This window comes from Pristiophorus japonicus, chromosome 16 (assembly GCF_044704955.1).
Source record: "Pristiophorus japonicus isolate sPriJap1 chromosome 16, sPriJap1.hap1, whole genome shotgun sequence".
Lineage (NCBI taxonomy): Eukaryota > Metazoa > Chordata > Chondrichthyes > Pristiophoridae > Pristiophorus > Pristiophorus japonicus.
Window position 1 is genome coordinate 74924894 of NC_091992.1, and position 17903 is coordinate 74942796.

Below are 17903 nucleotides of genomic sequence, written 5' to 3' on the forward strand. Positions count from 1 at the left end.
GTTTTTATTTCAGATTTCAGCATCCGCAGTATTTTGCTTTTGTGTACCCTTAAACATTTACTGTGTAGACTCACATGAAGAATGTTTTTTTGGGCAAACTATTGGAGAACCATTGTTACCCACGAGAGGATAGGAAAACACTTATAAATGTACAGTCTTGACATGGAGCCTTGCCTGTAATCGATAAAAGCTCCTGAAGAAGGTGCGCCCTCCTCCCCCCCTGCCCCGCACCGATTTCCTGATATGCACTCCTGAGATGAGACTCTGTGCCATGAACATACATTTGTAAAATCTACCCTCATCCTGAACCACGAGTCGCGCCCTCAGGAGAGGACTGCAGGGAAACTGGAGGAGGAAATAATGCTTCCACCATTTCATACTGCAAAGTTGGATGTTTCTGAATTCTGACTGTCCCTCTGCTCCACCCCTTGAATGAGAGAACTTAAACAGAATCAGCTTCTTCACCTGAAGTCTAAATAACATCACATTATGCCGTTGGATTCTGTGGGGTTTCCCCATACTCAATTACCTTTGTGTTCCTCCACCTCGGAATCACTGGACTGATCCGTCTCCTGATTCGTCTCTGGGTTATCCGGCTTGGGAAGCAAAATCTTAGATGGAGGTAGTATCTGCAAAGGCTTCTCTCTCCCTGTGAGCAACAGCAGAGTGGAAAGGAAATTGTAGGATATCAAGGAGAAAATTCTCACACACATAACCTTGTTTGCAAACAGCACTGAAAAAGAACTTCATTGCACACTTGGCTAGCAGTTCCTATGAATTATTCCCCGTTTCTCTAGTTCAGATGAAAAAAATCTAAATATTTCTCAGCCATTAAGCCAAGTCATTCCATTTCTTCTTTATGGTGCTGTAATCTGGCAGATTCTGAGGGAGCATTGAGTATCCCATTGGTAATTCTACATTACCCATATTATTTTTGACTGATGTTGTCCACTTGACTCATGTGCTTGGTAGTTACTAGGTCTCTCTTTCAATTCCAAGCTATCTTATTTCAAAAACAAACAAGTGTTCCAGTCACAAAACTCTTTCCTACATGACTTAGAATTAGACCTACCTATAGCCAGACTCACTTGGAACTAGATTCACCTGGAACCTGACTCACCTGGAACCTGACTCACCTGGAACCTGACTCACCTGGAACCTGACTCACCTGGGACCTGACTCACCTGGGACCTGACTCACCTGGGACCTGACTCACCTGGGACCTGACTCACCTGGGACCTGACTCACCTGGGACATGACTCACCTGGGACATGACTCACCTGGGACCAGACTCACCTGGGACCAGACTCAACTGGGACCAGACTCACCTGGGACCAGACTCACCTGGGACCAGACTCACCTGGGACCAGACTCACCTGGAACCAGACTCGCCTGGAACCAGATTCGCCTGGAACCAGACTCGCCTGGAACCAGACTCGCCTGGAACCTGACTCGCCTGGAACCAGACTCACCTGGAACCAGAACTACATGGAGCCTGATTAGCATGGAATTGGTTTTGTCTGAAACAAGATTAACAATAATCAGACCCAGCCCTATATGTTCTTAAACCAACAAGAGAACAGACTATACTAGATACAGTGATGAGTAATGATCCCGAATTAGTCAATAATTTAACGGTAAGCGAACATCAAGTTAACAGTGACCATAACATGACTGAATTCAATATTAGGTTTGAGAGCGAGATGGATGAGTCACAAACCAAGGTTTTAAATTAGGTAAGGCTCACTTTGGAGGGATGAGGCAGAAAATGACCACGATATGTGGACAGAGCTGTTAATGTATAAAACTAAAGATGAACAATGAAAGGTGTTCAAAGCAGTAATCGGTAAAATACAATTCCTGTACGCACCCTGAAAGGGCAAGAGTGCCACTTGTATAATTAAACAACCTTGGTCAACAAAAGAGGTAAGAGATAGGATAAAATTAAAAGAAAGGGCTTATACAAAAGCAAAGAAAAGTAGAGATCCCGCAGACTGGGAGAGATATAGAGCAACGGGGCATACAAAGAAAGTGGCAAGAACTGTAAATAGGAATGAGAAAAAAACTTGTGAGGGATATCAAGGACAAAGAAAAGGTCCCCAGGCCCGGATGAAATGTATCCCAGGCTGTTAAGAGAAGCAAATGAGGAAATAGCAGAGGCTCTGACCATTATTTTCCAATCCTCTCTGGCTACAGGGTGGTGCCAGAGGACTGGAGAACTGCTAATGTTGTACCTTTGTTTAAAAAGGGAGAAAGGGATAGACTGTGTAATTACAGGCCAGTCAGCCTAACCTCAGGGTGGGAAAATTATTGGAAAAATTCCTGAGGGACAGGATAAATCTTCATTTGGAAAGACATGAATTAATCAAGGACGTCAGCATGAATTTGTTAAGGGAGGGTCGTGTCTGACTAACCTGATTGAAATTTTCGAGCAGGTAACCAGGAGTGTCGATGAAGGCAGTGCATATGATGTATATGGATGATAGCAAAGCTTTTGATAAGGTCCCACATGGCAGACTGGTCACGAAAGTAAAAGCCCATGGGATCCAGGGCAAAGTGGCAAGTTGGATCCAAAATTGGCTCAGAGGCAGGAAGCAAAGGGCAATGGCTGATGGGTGATTTTGTGACTGGAAGGCTGTATCCAGTGGGGTTCTGCAGGGCTCAGTACTGGGTCCCTTGCTTCTTATGGTATATATCAATGATTTAGACTTGAATGTTGGGAGTATGATTAAGAAGTTTGCAGATAACACTAAAATAGGCTGTGTGGTTGATAATGAAGAACAAAACTGTGGATTGCAGGAAGATATCAATGTACTGGCCAGGTAGGTGAAACAGTGGCAAATGGAATTCAATCCGGATAAGTGTGAGGTAATGCATTTGGGGAGGTCTAACAAGGCAAGGGAATACACATTAAATGGTAGGACACTGAAAAGTGTAGAGGAACAAAGGGACTTTGGAGTGCTGGTCCACAGATCCTTAAAAGTATCAGGCCAGGTAGATAAGATGGTTAAGAAGGCACATGCAACACTTGCCTTTATTAGCCAAGGCATAGAATACAAGAGCAGGGAGGTTATGCTTGAACTGTATAAAACACTAGTTAGGCCACAGCTAGAGTACTGTGTGCAGTTCTGGCCACCACATTACAGGAAATATGTGATTGCACTCGAGAGGGTACAGAGGAGATTCATGAGTATGTTGCCTGGACTGGAAAATTTTAGTTGTTATGAGGAAAGATTGGATAGGCTGCGGTTTGTTTTCTTTGGAACAGAGGAGGCTGAGGGGAGACCTGACTGAGGTGTATAAAATTATGAGGGGCCTGGATAGAGTGGATAGGAAGGACCTGTTTCCCTTGGCAGAGGGGTCAACAACCAGGGGACATAGATTTAAAGTAATTGGGGGGAGGGTTAGAGGAGATATAAGGGGAAATTTCTTCACCAAGAGGTTAGTTGGGGTCTGGAACTCACTGCCTGAAAGGGTGGTAGAGGCAGAAACCCTCACCACATTTAAAAGATACTTACATGTGCACTTGAAATGCCGTAACCTACAGGGCTACGGACCAAAAGTTGGAATGTGGGATTAGGCTGGATAGCTCTTTGTCCGCCGGCGCGGACACGATGGGTCAAAATGGCCTCCTTCCGTGCTGTAAATTTCTATGATTCCAAGTTGAAATACCATGGAATAAAAGGGACAGTGGCAGCCTGGATACTAAATTGGGTAAGTAACAGGAAACAGAGAGTAGTGGTGAACGGTTATTTTTTGGACGAGAGGAAGGTATACACTGGTGTTCCCCAGGGGTCGGTACTGGGACCACTGCTTTTCTTGATCTATATTAATGACTTGGACTTGGGTGTACAGGATACAATTTCAAAATTTGCAGATGACACAAAACTTGGAAGTATGATGAACAGTGAGGAGGATAGTAATAGACTTCAAGAGGACATAGACAGGCTGGTGGAATGGGCGGACATGTGGTAGATAAAATTTAATACAGAAAATGCAAAGTGATACATTTTAGTGGGAAGAAAGAGGAGAGGCAATATAAACTAAAGGGTACAATTCTAAAAGGGTGCAAGATCAGAGGGATCTGGGGGTATATGTGCACAAATCGTTGCAGAGCAGGTTGAGAAAGCGGTTAAAAAACATACAGGATCTTGGGCTTCATAAATAGAGGTATAGAGTACAAAAGCAAGGAAGTTATGATGAACCTGTATAAAACACTAGTTCGGCTTCAATTGGAGTATTGTGTCCAATTCTGGGCACCGCACTTTAGGAAGGATGTGAAGGCCTTAGAGAGGATGCAGAAAGGATTTACGAGAATGGTTCCAGGGATGAGGGACTTCAATTACGTGAATAAACTGGAGAAGCTGGAGTTTTTCTCCTTCGAGCAGAGAAGATTGAGAGGAGATTTGATAGAGGTGTTCAAAATAATGAGGGATCTAGATAGAGTAGATCGAGAGAAACTGTTCCCATTGGCAGAAGGGTCGAGAACCAGAGGACATAGATTTAAAGTGATTGGCAGAAGAACCAAAGGAGACATGAGGAAACACGTTTTTATGCAGCGTGTGGTTAGGATCTGGAATGCGCAGCCTAAAAGGGTGGTGGAGGCAGATTCACTCATGGCTTTCAAAAGGGAGTTAGATAAGTACCCGAAGGAAAAATATTTGCAGGGTTCCGGGGAAAGGGCGGAGGAGTGGGACTGGCTGAAGTGCTCCTGCAGAGAGCCGACATGGACTCGATTGGCCGAATGGCCTCCTTCTGCGCTGTGACCAGTCTATGGTTCTGTGATTCTACAACACTAAAGGTGTTACAAGTACATATAACAAAAGAGACAGCTAAGAGTAATGTGGCCCCTTAATGACAGACGCAGGTGATATTGTAATTGAAAATAAGGAAATGGCAGTCTCGCTAAATAAATACTTTGTATCAGTCTTCAGTCGAGGAACAGGATAAAGTACCAGAGATATGAGGAAAACTAAAAATAAATCAAAGGGAGGAACTTACTAGATTTGGTACAAGTAAATAAATGGTAATTGAAAAAATAATGAGACTGAAGATAGATAAATCTCCAGGGCCTGATGGTTTCCACCCCCAGGGTATTAAAAGAAGTAAATGAGAAAATTGTAGATGCTTTAGTCATGATCATCCAAAGCTCTCTTGATTCAGGAAATGCCCCCTCGGATTGGAAAGTTGCCAATGTCACTCCATTATTTAAGAAGGGTGGAGAAATAAGCTAGGAAATTACAGGTCTATTAGACTATCGTCTGTTGTGGGAACAGAGTGACTGAGCACATGGACAAATGAACTGATCAGAGAGAGCCAGCATGGATTTATAAAGGGTAAGTCATTTCTAACGAACCTAGTTGAAGTTTTTGAGGAGGTAACTAACATGGTAGATAAGGGAGCATCTCTGGGTGTTATTTCATGGACTTCCAGAAGTCATTCGATAAGGTTCCAGACATTAGGAAAAATGGAAGCGCATGGAATAGGAGGCAACTTTCGACATGAGTAGGGAATTGGTTAGGAGGTAGGAGACAGAGAGTAGGGGTAACGGGTATGTACTCGAATTTGGCAGGATGTGGCACATGGTGTCTCCCAGGGTTCTGTACTGGGGCCTCAGCTTTTCACTATATTTATTAATGACTTAGATGAAGGAATAGAGAGCCATATAGCTAATGACACAAAGTTAGCTAGCACAATAAGTAGTGTAGATGGGAGCAGAAAGTTGCAAAGGAACTTTGATAGATTAAGTGAGTGGACAAAACTGTGACAGATAGAGTTCAATGTGGGGCAATGTGAGGTCATTCGCTTTGGATCTAAGATCAGAGTGTTTTTTTAATTATGAAAAGCTAGGAACTATGGGAAAACAAAGAGATTTAGGGACCCGTGTACATATATCACTAAAACCTAATGGAATGTCAGCCTTCATCTCAAGGGGGCAGGAATACAAAGGGGTATAAGTTACGTTACAGTTATATAAAGCTCTGGTTTGACCACATCTGGAGCACTGCATTCAGTTCTTGGCACCACACCTTAGGAAGGATATATTCGTCTTAGAGCGGGGGCAGATTTATCTGAATGATACCGGGACTAAAAGGGTTACATTATGAGGACAGTGTTTTAAAATTTTGTTTTGGGATGTGGGCATTGCTGGCAAGGCCGGCATTTATTGCCCTTCCCTAATTGCCCTTGAGAAGGTGGTGATGAGCCACCTTCTTGAACCGCTGCAGTCCTTGTGGTGAAGGTACTTGCACAGTGCTGTTAGGGAGGGAGTTCCAGGATCTTGACCCAACAGCGGTGAAGGAACAGCAATATATTTCCAAGTCAGGATGGTGTGTAACTTGGAGGGGAACTTGCAGGTGATGGTGTTCCCATGCGCCTGCTGCCCTTGTCCTTCTAGGTTTCAGATGTCGTGGGTGCAGCCGAAGAAGCCTTGGTGAGTTGCATAGAGTAGGCTTGTATTGATTGACTTGAGTATAGAAGATTAAGGGGTGATCTGATCGAGATGGTTAAGATGATTAAAGGATTTGATAGGGTAGATCTGGTTCACTAACGTCCTTTAAGGAAGGAAATCTGCCGTCCTTACCTGGTCTGGCCTATATGTGACTCCAGACCCACAGCAATGTGACTCTTAACTGCCCTCTGAAGTGGCCTAGCAAGCCACTTAGTTGTACCAAGCCGCTGCAAAAGAAGGCAGCTCACCAGCACTTTCTGAAGGGCAATTAGGGATGGGCAATAAATACTGACCTTGCTGGCGATGCCCACATCCCACGAACGAATAAATAAAAAGATAGATAGGAACTATTTCCTTTGGTGGGGTATCCAGAACAAGGGGACACAACCTTAAACTTAGAGCTATGCCATTCAGGGATGATGTCAGAAAGCACTTCTTCACACAAAGAGTAGTGGAAATCTGGAACTGTCTCCCCTTAAAAGCTGTTGAAGCTGGGGGTCAATTGAAAATTTCAAAACTGAGCTCAAGATTTATGTTAGTTAAGGGTATCAAGAGATACGGAACCAAGGCAGGTGAGTGCAGTTGAGATATAGATCAGCCATGATCTCACTGAATGGTGGAACAGGCTCGAGGAGCTGAATGGCCTACTTCTGTTGCTGTGTTTCTAATACTCACCCATCCTCTGGAAGAAATCTCGTTTCTGCTGAAAAGATTCAAGTTGCTCCAAGCTCATCTTGTCAACAGGATCATTGTTCGCAGTCAAGACGTCCTAGAGAGAGAAGCCACCCGACATGATATACCAAAATAACCATTCCTCCGGCAAATTAAATCCAAAGAGATGAACAAAAAAATGAGGCTGTGTCTCAGAGCTGAGGAATTTAACTCTTACAAGCCAGGTTTTCTGACTTGGGGCTCATTCAGAAAGAAATAACTTGCATGTAGAACTTTTGAATTGCAGTCACTGTCATAATGTAGAAAACACAGCCGCTAATTTGGTCAGAGCAAAGTCCCACAAACAGCAATGTGATAATGACCAGGTAATCTGTTTTAGTGACGTTGGGCTCCCTGCTCTTCTTCAAATAGTGGCATAGGATCTTTTACATCCACCAGAGAGGGCAATCGGGGACACAGTTAACCGAAAGATGGCACCTCCGACAGTGTAGCACTCCCTCATTACTGCACTGAACTGTCAGCTCTAGATTATGTGCTCAAGTCTCTGGAGTGGGGCTTAATCTCCTGAGTTAAAGGTGAGTGTGCTACCACTGAACCATGGCTGCTATTCCCTTTTATAATTGTATTCTTTCCTGACACATAAATCAACAAAGGTTATTAAAGAATCAATTAACATTCATGAAATCCTGTTTACTATTTGCTAAAACAATAATTTAGCTCACTAATACCTGAATTTATATTCATAAACACATTATTAATATCGTGGCATACCTCATTAATACAGTAACATGGCCCATTAACACCTAGACCTATGAGAGGAAAAGCCGGAAAGTTGGCTCTCCTATTCCCTCAGCTAATGCAGGAAGCCAGGTCTAGGCCATGTCCAGCCCCAGCTGACCTGTTTCTCGAGCTCAAGGAGATGAATCCGGAGTGAGTATATGTTCGTGAATAAGTGAGTATATGTTCGTGAATAATAGTTTAACAACCTAACTGTCTGAATGAAGTTTTACTTTTTTGTGCAACATTGCTTGAGCTCAAATCCAGGCTGAGGGAGCGCTGCACTTTCGGAGGTGCCGTCTTTCGGATGAACCCCCATCTGCCCTTTCAAGTAGGCGTAAAAGATCCCAGGACATTATTTGAAGAAGAGCAGGGAAGTTCTCCGATGTCTTGGCTAATATTTATCCCTCAACCAACATCACTAAACCAGATTATCTGGTCACTATCACATTGCTGTTTGTGGGAGCTTGCTGTGTGCAAATAGGCTGCCGTGTGTCCTACATTACAACAGTAACTCACTACACCTCAAAAGTACTTCATTGGAGGTAAAGCGCTTTGGGACATCCTGAGGTCGTGAAAGCCACTATATAAATCCAAGTTTTTTCTTTCTTTGATAAGCTGCTCAATAGATGTGATGTATTCAGCTCCCAGAAATATTTAAAAGCAAATCCTAACCTAAAAAGAATTGTTCTCCGTTGTGGTAATACAAAATAAATCATGTTGGGTTTCCTGGCTGACAAAAGACGCATTTGGACAATGTGTCAGTCTCTCTCTAGCTGCCATTATAATGAGTAGCTTTCTCAGTCCTGAATGTTAATCTTGGCGCAACTATGGCATTATGGAATATTACTCACAGGAGGTTGTGAGAAAGAACTCCCCTTCTTCACCCATGCCTCATAAGTGCTGGAAGAGTAGAGTAGAATAGAGTGTAGTGTAGAGTAGAGTAGAGTAGAGTAGTGTAGAGTGTGTAGAGTAGTGTGTAGAGTAGCAAATATATGTATCAACCGGAGAGGAGATACAACCAGTTGAGGCCAATATCAAAGTCTTTTGGAAATCCACCATGTAAGTTTGGTGGTTTAAAAAGATCAGGATTTACTTGGTTCTCTATCTGGCTTGAATGCTTCTGTAGTAAGCATTTCCTTTTAGTATCAGTCTCCTTTTTGGATGGCTGTCTGGGAACAAGAAAATGGGGAAGGTGGCTCAACCGTGGCTAACAAGGGAAATTAAGGATAATGTTAAAACCAAGAAAGAGGCATATAAATTGGCTAAAAAAAGCAACAAACCTGAGGACTGGGAGAAATTTAGAATTCAACAAAGGAGGACTAAGGGTTTAATTAAGAGGGGGAAAATAGAGTATGAGAGTAAGCTTGCAGGGAACATAAAATCTGACTGCAAAAGCTTCTATAAATATGTGAAGAGAAAAAGATTAGTGAAGACAAACGTAGGTCCCTTGCAGTCGGATTCAGGTGAATTTAATATGGGGAACAAAGAAATGGCAGACCAATCAGTTGAACAAATATTTCGGTTCTGTCTTCACGAAGGAAGACACAAATAATCTTCCGAATGTACTAGGGGATAGTGAGTCTAGTGAGAAGGAGAAACTGAAGGATATCCTTATTAGGCGGGAAATTGTGTTAGGGAAATTGATGGGATTGAAGGCCGATAAATCCCCGGGGCCTAATAGTCTGCATCCCAGAGTACTTAAGGAAGTGGCCCTAGAAATAGTGGATGCATTGGTGATCATTTTCCAACAGTTTATCGGCTCTGGATCAGTTCCTGTGGACTGGAGGGTAGCTAATGTAACACCACTTTTTTAAAAAGGAGAGAGAGAGAGAAAACGGGTAATTATAGACCGGTTAGCCTGACATCAGCAATGGGGAAAATGTTGGAATCAATCATTAAGGATGAAATAGCAGCGCATTTGGAAAGCAGTGACAGGATCGGTCCAAGTCAGCATGGATTTATGAAAGGGAAAACATGCTTGACGGATCTTCTGGAATTTTTTTGAGGATGTAACTAGCAGAGTGGACAAGGGAGAACCAGTGGATATGGTGTATTTGGACTTTCAAAAGGCTTTTGACAAGGTCCCGCACAAGAGATTGGTGTGCAAAATCAAAGCACATGGTATTGGGGGTAATGTACTGACGTGGATAGAGAACTGGTTGGCAGGCTGGAAGCAGAAAGTCGGGATAAACGGGTCCTTTTCAGAATGGCAGGCAGTGACGAGTGGAGTGCTGCAGGGCTCAGTGCTGGGACCCCAGCTCTTTACAATATACATTAACAATTTAGATGAAGGAATTGTGTGTAATATCTCCAAGTTTGCAGATGACACTAAACTTGGTGGCGGTGTGAGCTATGAGGAGGATGCCAAGAGGCTGCAGGGTGACTTGGACCCATTAGGTGAATGGGCAAATGCATGGCAGAGGCAGTAGAATTTGGATAAATGTGAGGTTATCCATTTTGGGAGCAAAAACATGAAGGCAGAATATTATCTGAATGGCGGCAGTTTAGGAAAAGGGGAGGTGCAACGAGACCTGGGTGTCATGGTTCATCAGTCGTTAAAAGTTGGCATGCAGGTACAGCAGGCGGTGAAGAAGGCAAATGGTATGTTGGCCTTCATAGCTAGGGGATATGAGTATAGGAACAGGGAGGTCTTACTGCAGTTGTACAGGGCCTTGGTGAGGCCACACCTTGAATATTGTGTTAGTTTTGGTCTCCTAATCTGAGGAAGGATGTTCTTGCTATTGAGGGAGTGCAGCGAAGGTTCACCAGACTGATTCCAGGGATGGCTGGACTGACATATGAGGAGAGACTGGATCAACTGGGCCTTTATACACTGGAGTTTGGAAGGATGAGAGGGGATCTCATAGAAACATATAAGATTCTGATGGGACGGGACAGGTTAAATGCGGGAAGAATGTTCCTGATGTTGAGGAAGTCCATAACCAGGGGACATAGTCTTGGGATAAGGGGTAGGCCATTTAGGACTGAGATGAGGAGAAACTTCTTCACTCAGAGAGTTGTTAACCTGTGGAATTCCCTGCCGCAGAGAGTTGTTGATGCCAGTTCATTGGATATATTCAAGAGGGAGTTAGATATGGCCCTTACGGCTAAAGGGATCAAGGGGTATGGAGAGTAAACAGGAAAGGGGTACTGAGGGAATGATCAGCCGTGATCTTATTGAATGGCGGTGCAGGCTCGAAGGGCTGAATGGCCTACTCCTGCACCTATTTTCTATGTTTCTATGGATCCAGACCCAGTTCCAGTTGTCTTCGTCCTTGAGCTGAAGAGCAAGTCAAGTCGAAGCCTAAACCTGACTGTCCTGCTCCTTGAGATAAAGGAGGAGGCACTGTGGGAAGAATGGGATGATAAAAATAAATACCGTGTTCCCAGGAGGCACTTCTTCGGCGGGTTCTTTATCAACAACAGGCTCCTTCACCCTGGGCTTTTTTGATTGTTTGGATGGAGTAGGCGGGATGGGTTTTGTGTTTTTTGGGGGATTTGTGGCTTTTGGAGTTTCAGAGACAGGCTGTCGTTCCGGCTCTCGCTCCGGCTGTCGTTCCTTCTGTCGTTCCTGCTGTCGCTCCGGCTGTCGTTCCTTCTGTCGTTCCTGCTGTCGCTCCGGCTGTCGTTCCTTCTGTCGTTCCTGCTGTTGTTGCTGACTTATTGACATGGCCTGAATAGTCATCTGCTGGGCCTGGGGAAAGAAAATACTTTATATCAGATTTATATCGCTTCACTGGGAATTAACGGGTAAATGTCTCCACAGAGGGAGTGCCTCGCAGAAAATTGACCTTTATTTGTGCTTAATCTTACAGAGCTGGATAATATCTGGTGTAAACAGGATTTTTTTGGTCAGACATGTGCTGGAACCCATCACTTTACCTTAAATACTTGCACTTATAAAAGCAACTTTAAAGTAATACAAGATGCTTCATGGAGGTTGTAATGTATTTGCTTCATGGGTTCTTTGCTTAAGAATTCATAGCAACACATTGCTATTAAAAACTAGTTGGTTTTTTCACAAAAGGTTTAACAATCACACTACACATTACCAGTTCATCCACCAGGCTCACAACTACCTGCCTCATCGTGGATCCCCCGAAACCAACTGGCTGGGGTTTTATTGAGTATTATAAATATCATGTGACCAAGCCACTCCCAACTCAACAGCTCTACAACTATTTTTGGTTGCATCTGTAAATCAAATATAAATCAAGTGCCCCCTGATTAAAAGAGTGGGGGGGGGAGGCACCAAAGCCGACACATTAAACAAATTAAACTTTTAACAGTAACTTAATTCAAATTAAAATTTGGTTGCTGGGGTGATGATGCACTCCAGTCCCTCCGACGCCATCTCTTGCGGAAGGCCGCGAGCATACCGGTGGATCAACAGCTCTACAACTCTTTTGGGGGGGGGAACAAAATAGACATTAGATCAAGTGCCCCCCGATCTGGGGGACACTCCAGACACTTAACTTCCCCTTTTTCTAATAAATGTTTTTTTTTTGTGTTTTAAAAAAAAAAAAATTGGGGGGCATTAAAACCATATATTTTACAAGTGCCCCCTATAAAAGGGGAGGGGAACAATAAGAACCCGGCAATTAAAACAAATTAAACTTTAAAACGTAAAATCAAATTAAAATTTGGTTGCCGGGGTGATGATGCACTCCAGTCCCTCCGACACCACCTCTTGCGGAAGGCCGCGAGCATACCGGTAGATCAACAGCTCTACAAAACTGTGAGCATACTCACAGGTGCATACATTACAGAGGTAGAATAATGGACACTGAGCAGTGGTGGGAGAAAACTTAGAGGTAGTAACGGAAGGTAAGATGAAAAAGGTGAGGTTTAAGGAGGCTTTTAAAGGAAGGGCGAGAGGTAACAACGGCGGGGCGGTGGTGGGGAGGAGTTTAGGGAGAGAGTTCCAAGATAACTGAAGGCTCTGCTGTGAATGGGGGAATGGAGGCAGCTGCAAAGGAGGCCCAAGTCACAGGAGCAGAGGGTGAGTGCAGAAACATAGGGCTGAAGGCAGTTACTGAGTGAGGGAGGGATGAGGCCATAGAAGGATTTGTAAATGAAGACAGGGATCTTGTCTTGTGGACTGGGGACCCTGCAAAGGTTGGTGAAGACAAAGGTGATTGGGAAGTGGGACTTAGTGCAGGGTAGGAGATAGGCAGCAGAGTCTTGCATGAGTTGCAATTTGTGAAGAGTGGGACTTGGGAGGCCATGAAGGGGAGATTTAGTGTAATCAGGTCTGGAATTGACAAAGGATGGTATAAGGATTTCAGTGGTAATGAATGTGAGGTAGGGATGGAGGTGCGCAATGTCACAGAGGTGGGAATAGGTAGTCTCAGTGGTGACTAGGATGTTGGATTTGAAGCTCAATTCAGGGTCAAACAGGATACTGAGGTTGTGCACCAGCATCAACAGGCTCCTTGGTTACAGGAGGAGGGAGGGTACCACCGCTGAGTTCCAACCTGTCCTCACCTAACAAGGATGTCAAGGCCTTGGAGGGCGCAGAGGAGATTTACCAGAATGACAACCGGATGAAGGACTTTAGTTATTTGGAGAGACCAGAGAAGCTGGGATTGTTCTCCCTTGAGCAGAAAAGGTTAAGGAGAGATTTAACTGAGATGCTCAAAGTTACAAGGGGTTTTGATAGAATGAGTAAATATAAACTGTTTCCATTGGCAGGTGGGTCAGTAACCAGAGGACTCAGATTTAAGGTAATTGACAAAAGAACTAGAGGGGAGATGAGAATTCTTTTACACAACGAGTTGTGATCTAGATTATACTGCCTGAAAGGGTGGTGGAAGCAGATTCGATAGTAACTTTCAAGAGGAAATGGGATAAATACTTGAAGGGGAAAAGTTGAAGGATAGTAGGACTAATTGTATAACTCTTTCAAAGAGCCGGCCCAACCACAATAAAGCGAATGGCCTCCTTTCATGCTATATGATTTGATGACATCCACACATGTGACATTCAAGTGAAGAGGAACAGAAATCCTAGCTGATTTTCCCCTGCCCATTCGCAGAGGCACAAAAGCCAAATTGTAGCACGACTACAACTGCCCTGGCTGACATCAGCTAACTCAGCACAGACTGGGAATGGTGCCCCGATAGCTCAATGGATCTCCATGAGTTGGAGTTGATGTAGAAGATCAGCCATGATTGTATTGATTGGTGGAGCAGGCTCGAGGGGCCGTATGGCCTACTCCTGCTCCTAATTCTTATGTTATTGTATTCTTAACCTCAGACCTTCCAGACCTGAATGACTACTACATCAAGGACTGCCTTTACTCACAATGGGATGGGGAAATAATGTATTTAAAAGAGATCTGCTGTGTATAGTGTTGTGTACGTGTAAAGCATACACTCCCATGTTCTGCCACCAGGGAGCTCATCCCCTGAAGTCCCAAGGGATCCCAGCATCCCTTGGGAGCACTGTATATAAGCCAGCCCCAAAGGCCTGTTCCTCCCTCTGGAGTGTCTTAATAAAGACTGAGGTCACTGCTACTTTAACCTCCCTGTGTGCAGTCTCATCTGTGTTAGGAATACAATAACTGGCGACGAGTATATGAATCCAACACAAAGATGCAGCAAACTGTGGGCATCCTGGAGAAGTTCTCGGAAGGTGAGGACTGGGAAGCCTATGTCGAACGGCTAGACCAATACTTTGTAGCCAACTAGCTGGACGGAGAAGGAAGCGCTGCAAAAAGGAGAGTGGTCCTCCTCACGGTCTGCGGGGCACCGACCTACAGCCTCATGAAGAATCTTCTGGCTCCGGTGAAACCCACAGATAAGTCGTATGAGGAGCTGTGTATACTGATTCGGGAGCATCTTAACCCGAGGGAGAGTGTGCTGATCGCGAGGTATCGGTTCTACACATGCCAGCGATCTGAAGGTCAGGATGTGGCGAGCTACGTCGCCGAGATAAGGCGACTTGTAGGACAATGTGAGTTTGATGGCTACCTACACCAAAGAGCTTATCACTGTCCTGAGCATCGCCATGGTCAAGGTCACGTACGAGGGCACGGTGCACGAACTGCCACTCTGGATTGTCCCGGGCGATGGCCCCACACTGCTTGGAAGGAGCTGGCTGGGCAAAATCCGCTGGAACTGGGATGACATCCGAGCGCTATCACATGTCGATGAGGCCTCATGTACCCAGGTTCTTAACAAATTTCCTTCCCTTTTTGAGCCAGGCATTGGAAACTTTTCCGGGGCAAAGGTGCAGATCCACTTGGTCCCAGAGGCACGACCCATTCACCACAAGGCGCGAGCGGTACCTCACATGATGAGGGAGAGAGTGGAAATTGAGCTGGACAGGCTGCAACGTGAGGGCATCATCTCCCCAGTGGAATTCAGCCAGTGGGCCAGCCCGATTTTTCCAGTACTCAAAAGTGATGGCACGGACAGGATTTGTGCCGATTATAAAGTAACTATTAATCGTTTCTCGCTACAGGACCAATACCCGCTACCTAAGGCAAATGACCTATTTGCGATGCTGGCAGGAGGCAAGACATTCACCAAGCTCGACCTGACTTTGGCCTACATGACGCAGGAGCTGGAGGAGTCTTCGAAGGGCCTCACTTGCATTAACACGCACAAGGGACTGTTCAGCTACAACAGATGCCATTTTGGAATTCGGTCGGCTGCAGCGATCTTCCAGAGAAACATGGAGAGCCTACACAAGTCTGTACCACACACGGTGGTTTTTCAGGACGACATATTGGTCACGGGTCGGGACACCACCGAGCACCTACAAAACCTGGAGGAGATCCTCTGGCGACTGGATTGCGTAGGGCTGCGGCTTAAAGGTCGAAATGCATCTCCATGGCAACAGAAGTGGAGTTTGTGGGGAGAAAGATCGCGGCGGATGGCATTCGGCCCACAGACGCCAAGACAGAGGCTATCAGGAACGCGCCCAGGCTACAGAACGTCACGGAGCTGCGGTCGTTCCTGGGACTCCTCAACTATTTTGGTAACTTCCTACTGGGGTTAAGCACCCTTTTAGAGCCCCTACATGTGTTATTGCGTAAAGGTGAGAACTGGGTATGGGGAAAAAACCAAGTAATTGCTTTTGAGAAAGCCAGAAACATTTTATGTTCCAACAAGCTGCTTGTATTGTATAACCCGTGTAGAAGACTTGTGCTAGCTTGTGATGCGTCGTCGTACGGAGTCGGGTGTGTATTACAACAAGCTAACGTTGCGGGGAAGTTGCAACCTGTCGCCTATGCTTCCAGGAGCTTGTCTAAGACTGAGAGGGCCTACAGAATGATTGAGAAAGAGGCATTAGCGTGTGTGTTCGGGGTAAAGAAAATGCATCAGTACCTGTTTGGCCTCAAATTTGAGTTGGAAACTGATCACAAGCCCCTCACATCCCTGTTTGCTGAAAACAAGGGGATAAATACGAATGCCTCAGCCCGCATACAAAGGTGGGCACTCACGCTATCAGCATATAACTATACCATCCGCCACAGGCCAGGCACCGAGAACTGTGCGGATGCTCTCAGTCGGCTACCATTGCCCACCACGGGAGTGAAAATGGCGCAGCCTGCAAACTTGTTGATGGTCATGGAAGTGTTTGAAAATGATAAATCACCTGCCATGGCCCGCCAGATTAGGACTTGGACCAGCCAAGATCCTTTGCTGTCCCTAGTAAAAAACTGTGTACTGCATGGGAGCTGGGCCAGCATCCCCGTTGAAATGCAAGAAATAATCAAGCTGTGCCAGCGGCGAAAGGACGAGCTGTCCATTCAGGCAGACTGCCTGTTGTGGGGTAACCGTGTAGTGCTACCCAAAAAGGGTAGGGAGACGTTCATCTCGGATCTCCACAGCACACACCCGGGTATAGTAATGATGAAAGCGATAGCCAGATCCGACGTTTGGTGGCCCGGTATCGACTCTGACTTAGAGTCCTGTGTACTGCAATGGAGCGTGTGTGCTCAGTTGAGCAACGTGCCCAGAGAGGCACCACTAAGTTTGTGGTCCTGGCCCTCCAGACCATGGTCGAGGATCCATGTCGACTATGCGGGCCCATTTCTCGGTAAAATGTTCCTGGTGGTGGTGGTTGCTTTTTCAAAATGGATTGAATGTGAAATAATGTCGGGAAGCACTGCCACCACCACCATTGAAAGCCTGAGGGCCATGTTTGCCAGCCACGGCTTGCCTGACGTACTGGTCAATGACAACGGGCCATGTTTCACCAGTGCCGAATTTAAAGAATTCATGACCCACAATGGGATCAAACATGTCACCTCGGCCTCGTTTAAACCAGCCTCCAATGGGCAGGCAGAGCGGGCAGTACAAACAATCAAACAGAGTCTTAAACGAGTCACAGGAGGCTCACTCCAAACCCGCCTGTCCCGAGTACTGGTCAGCTACCACACGAGACCCCACTCGCTCACGGGGTGCCTCTGGCTGAGCTACTCATGAAAAGAACACTTAAAACTAGATTCTCACTGGTTCACCCCAACCTGCATGATCAGGTAGAGAGCAGGCGGCAGCAACAAAATGTAAGCGATGGTCGCGCCACTGTGTCACGGGAAATTGATCTGAATAACCCTGTGTATGTGCTAAACTATGGACATAGTCCCAAGTGAATTGCGGGCACGGTGATAGCTAAAGAAGGGAGTAGGGTGTTTGTAGTCAAACTAGACAATGGACAAATTTGCAGAAAGCACCTGGGTCAAACGAGGCTGCGGTTCACAGATGGCCCTGAACAACCCACAGCAGACACCACCTTTTTCGAGCCCATAACACACACCCACAGGATCAACTACACCACCCCGGACCAGGAAATCAAACCCATCACGCCCAACAGCCCAGCAAGGCCAGGCTCACCTAGCAGCCCTGCAGGGCCAACAACATGCCAGCCCAGCGAGGGCACAGCCAACACACCAGAACAGACATTTGTACTGAGGCGGTCCACCAGGGAAAGAAAGGCTCCCGACCGCCTCACCTTGTAAATAGTTTTCACTTTGACTTTGGTGGGG

General features: G+C 45.5%; 1 protein-coding gene across 1 annotated transcript in view; it reads right to left on the minus strand.

Annotated features, from left to right (window-relative positions):
- Positions 1 to 17903, minus strand: part of myo15b (myosin XVB) — a 480192-nt gene that overhangs the window by 139056 nt on the left and 323233 nt on the right. The window contains exons 41-43 of the mRNA XM_070856827.1: positions 11283 to 11597; positions 7127 to 7220; positions 530 to 649 (exon numbers count right to left, since the gene is read on the minus strand). Of these exons, the coding sequence (XP_070712928.1) occupies positions 530 to 649; positions 7127 to 7220; positions 11283 to 11597 (529 nt within the window). The remainder of the gene's footprint in view (positions 1 to 529; positions 650 to 7126; positions 7221 to 11282; positions 11598 to 17903) is intronic.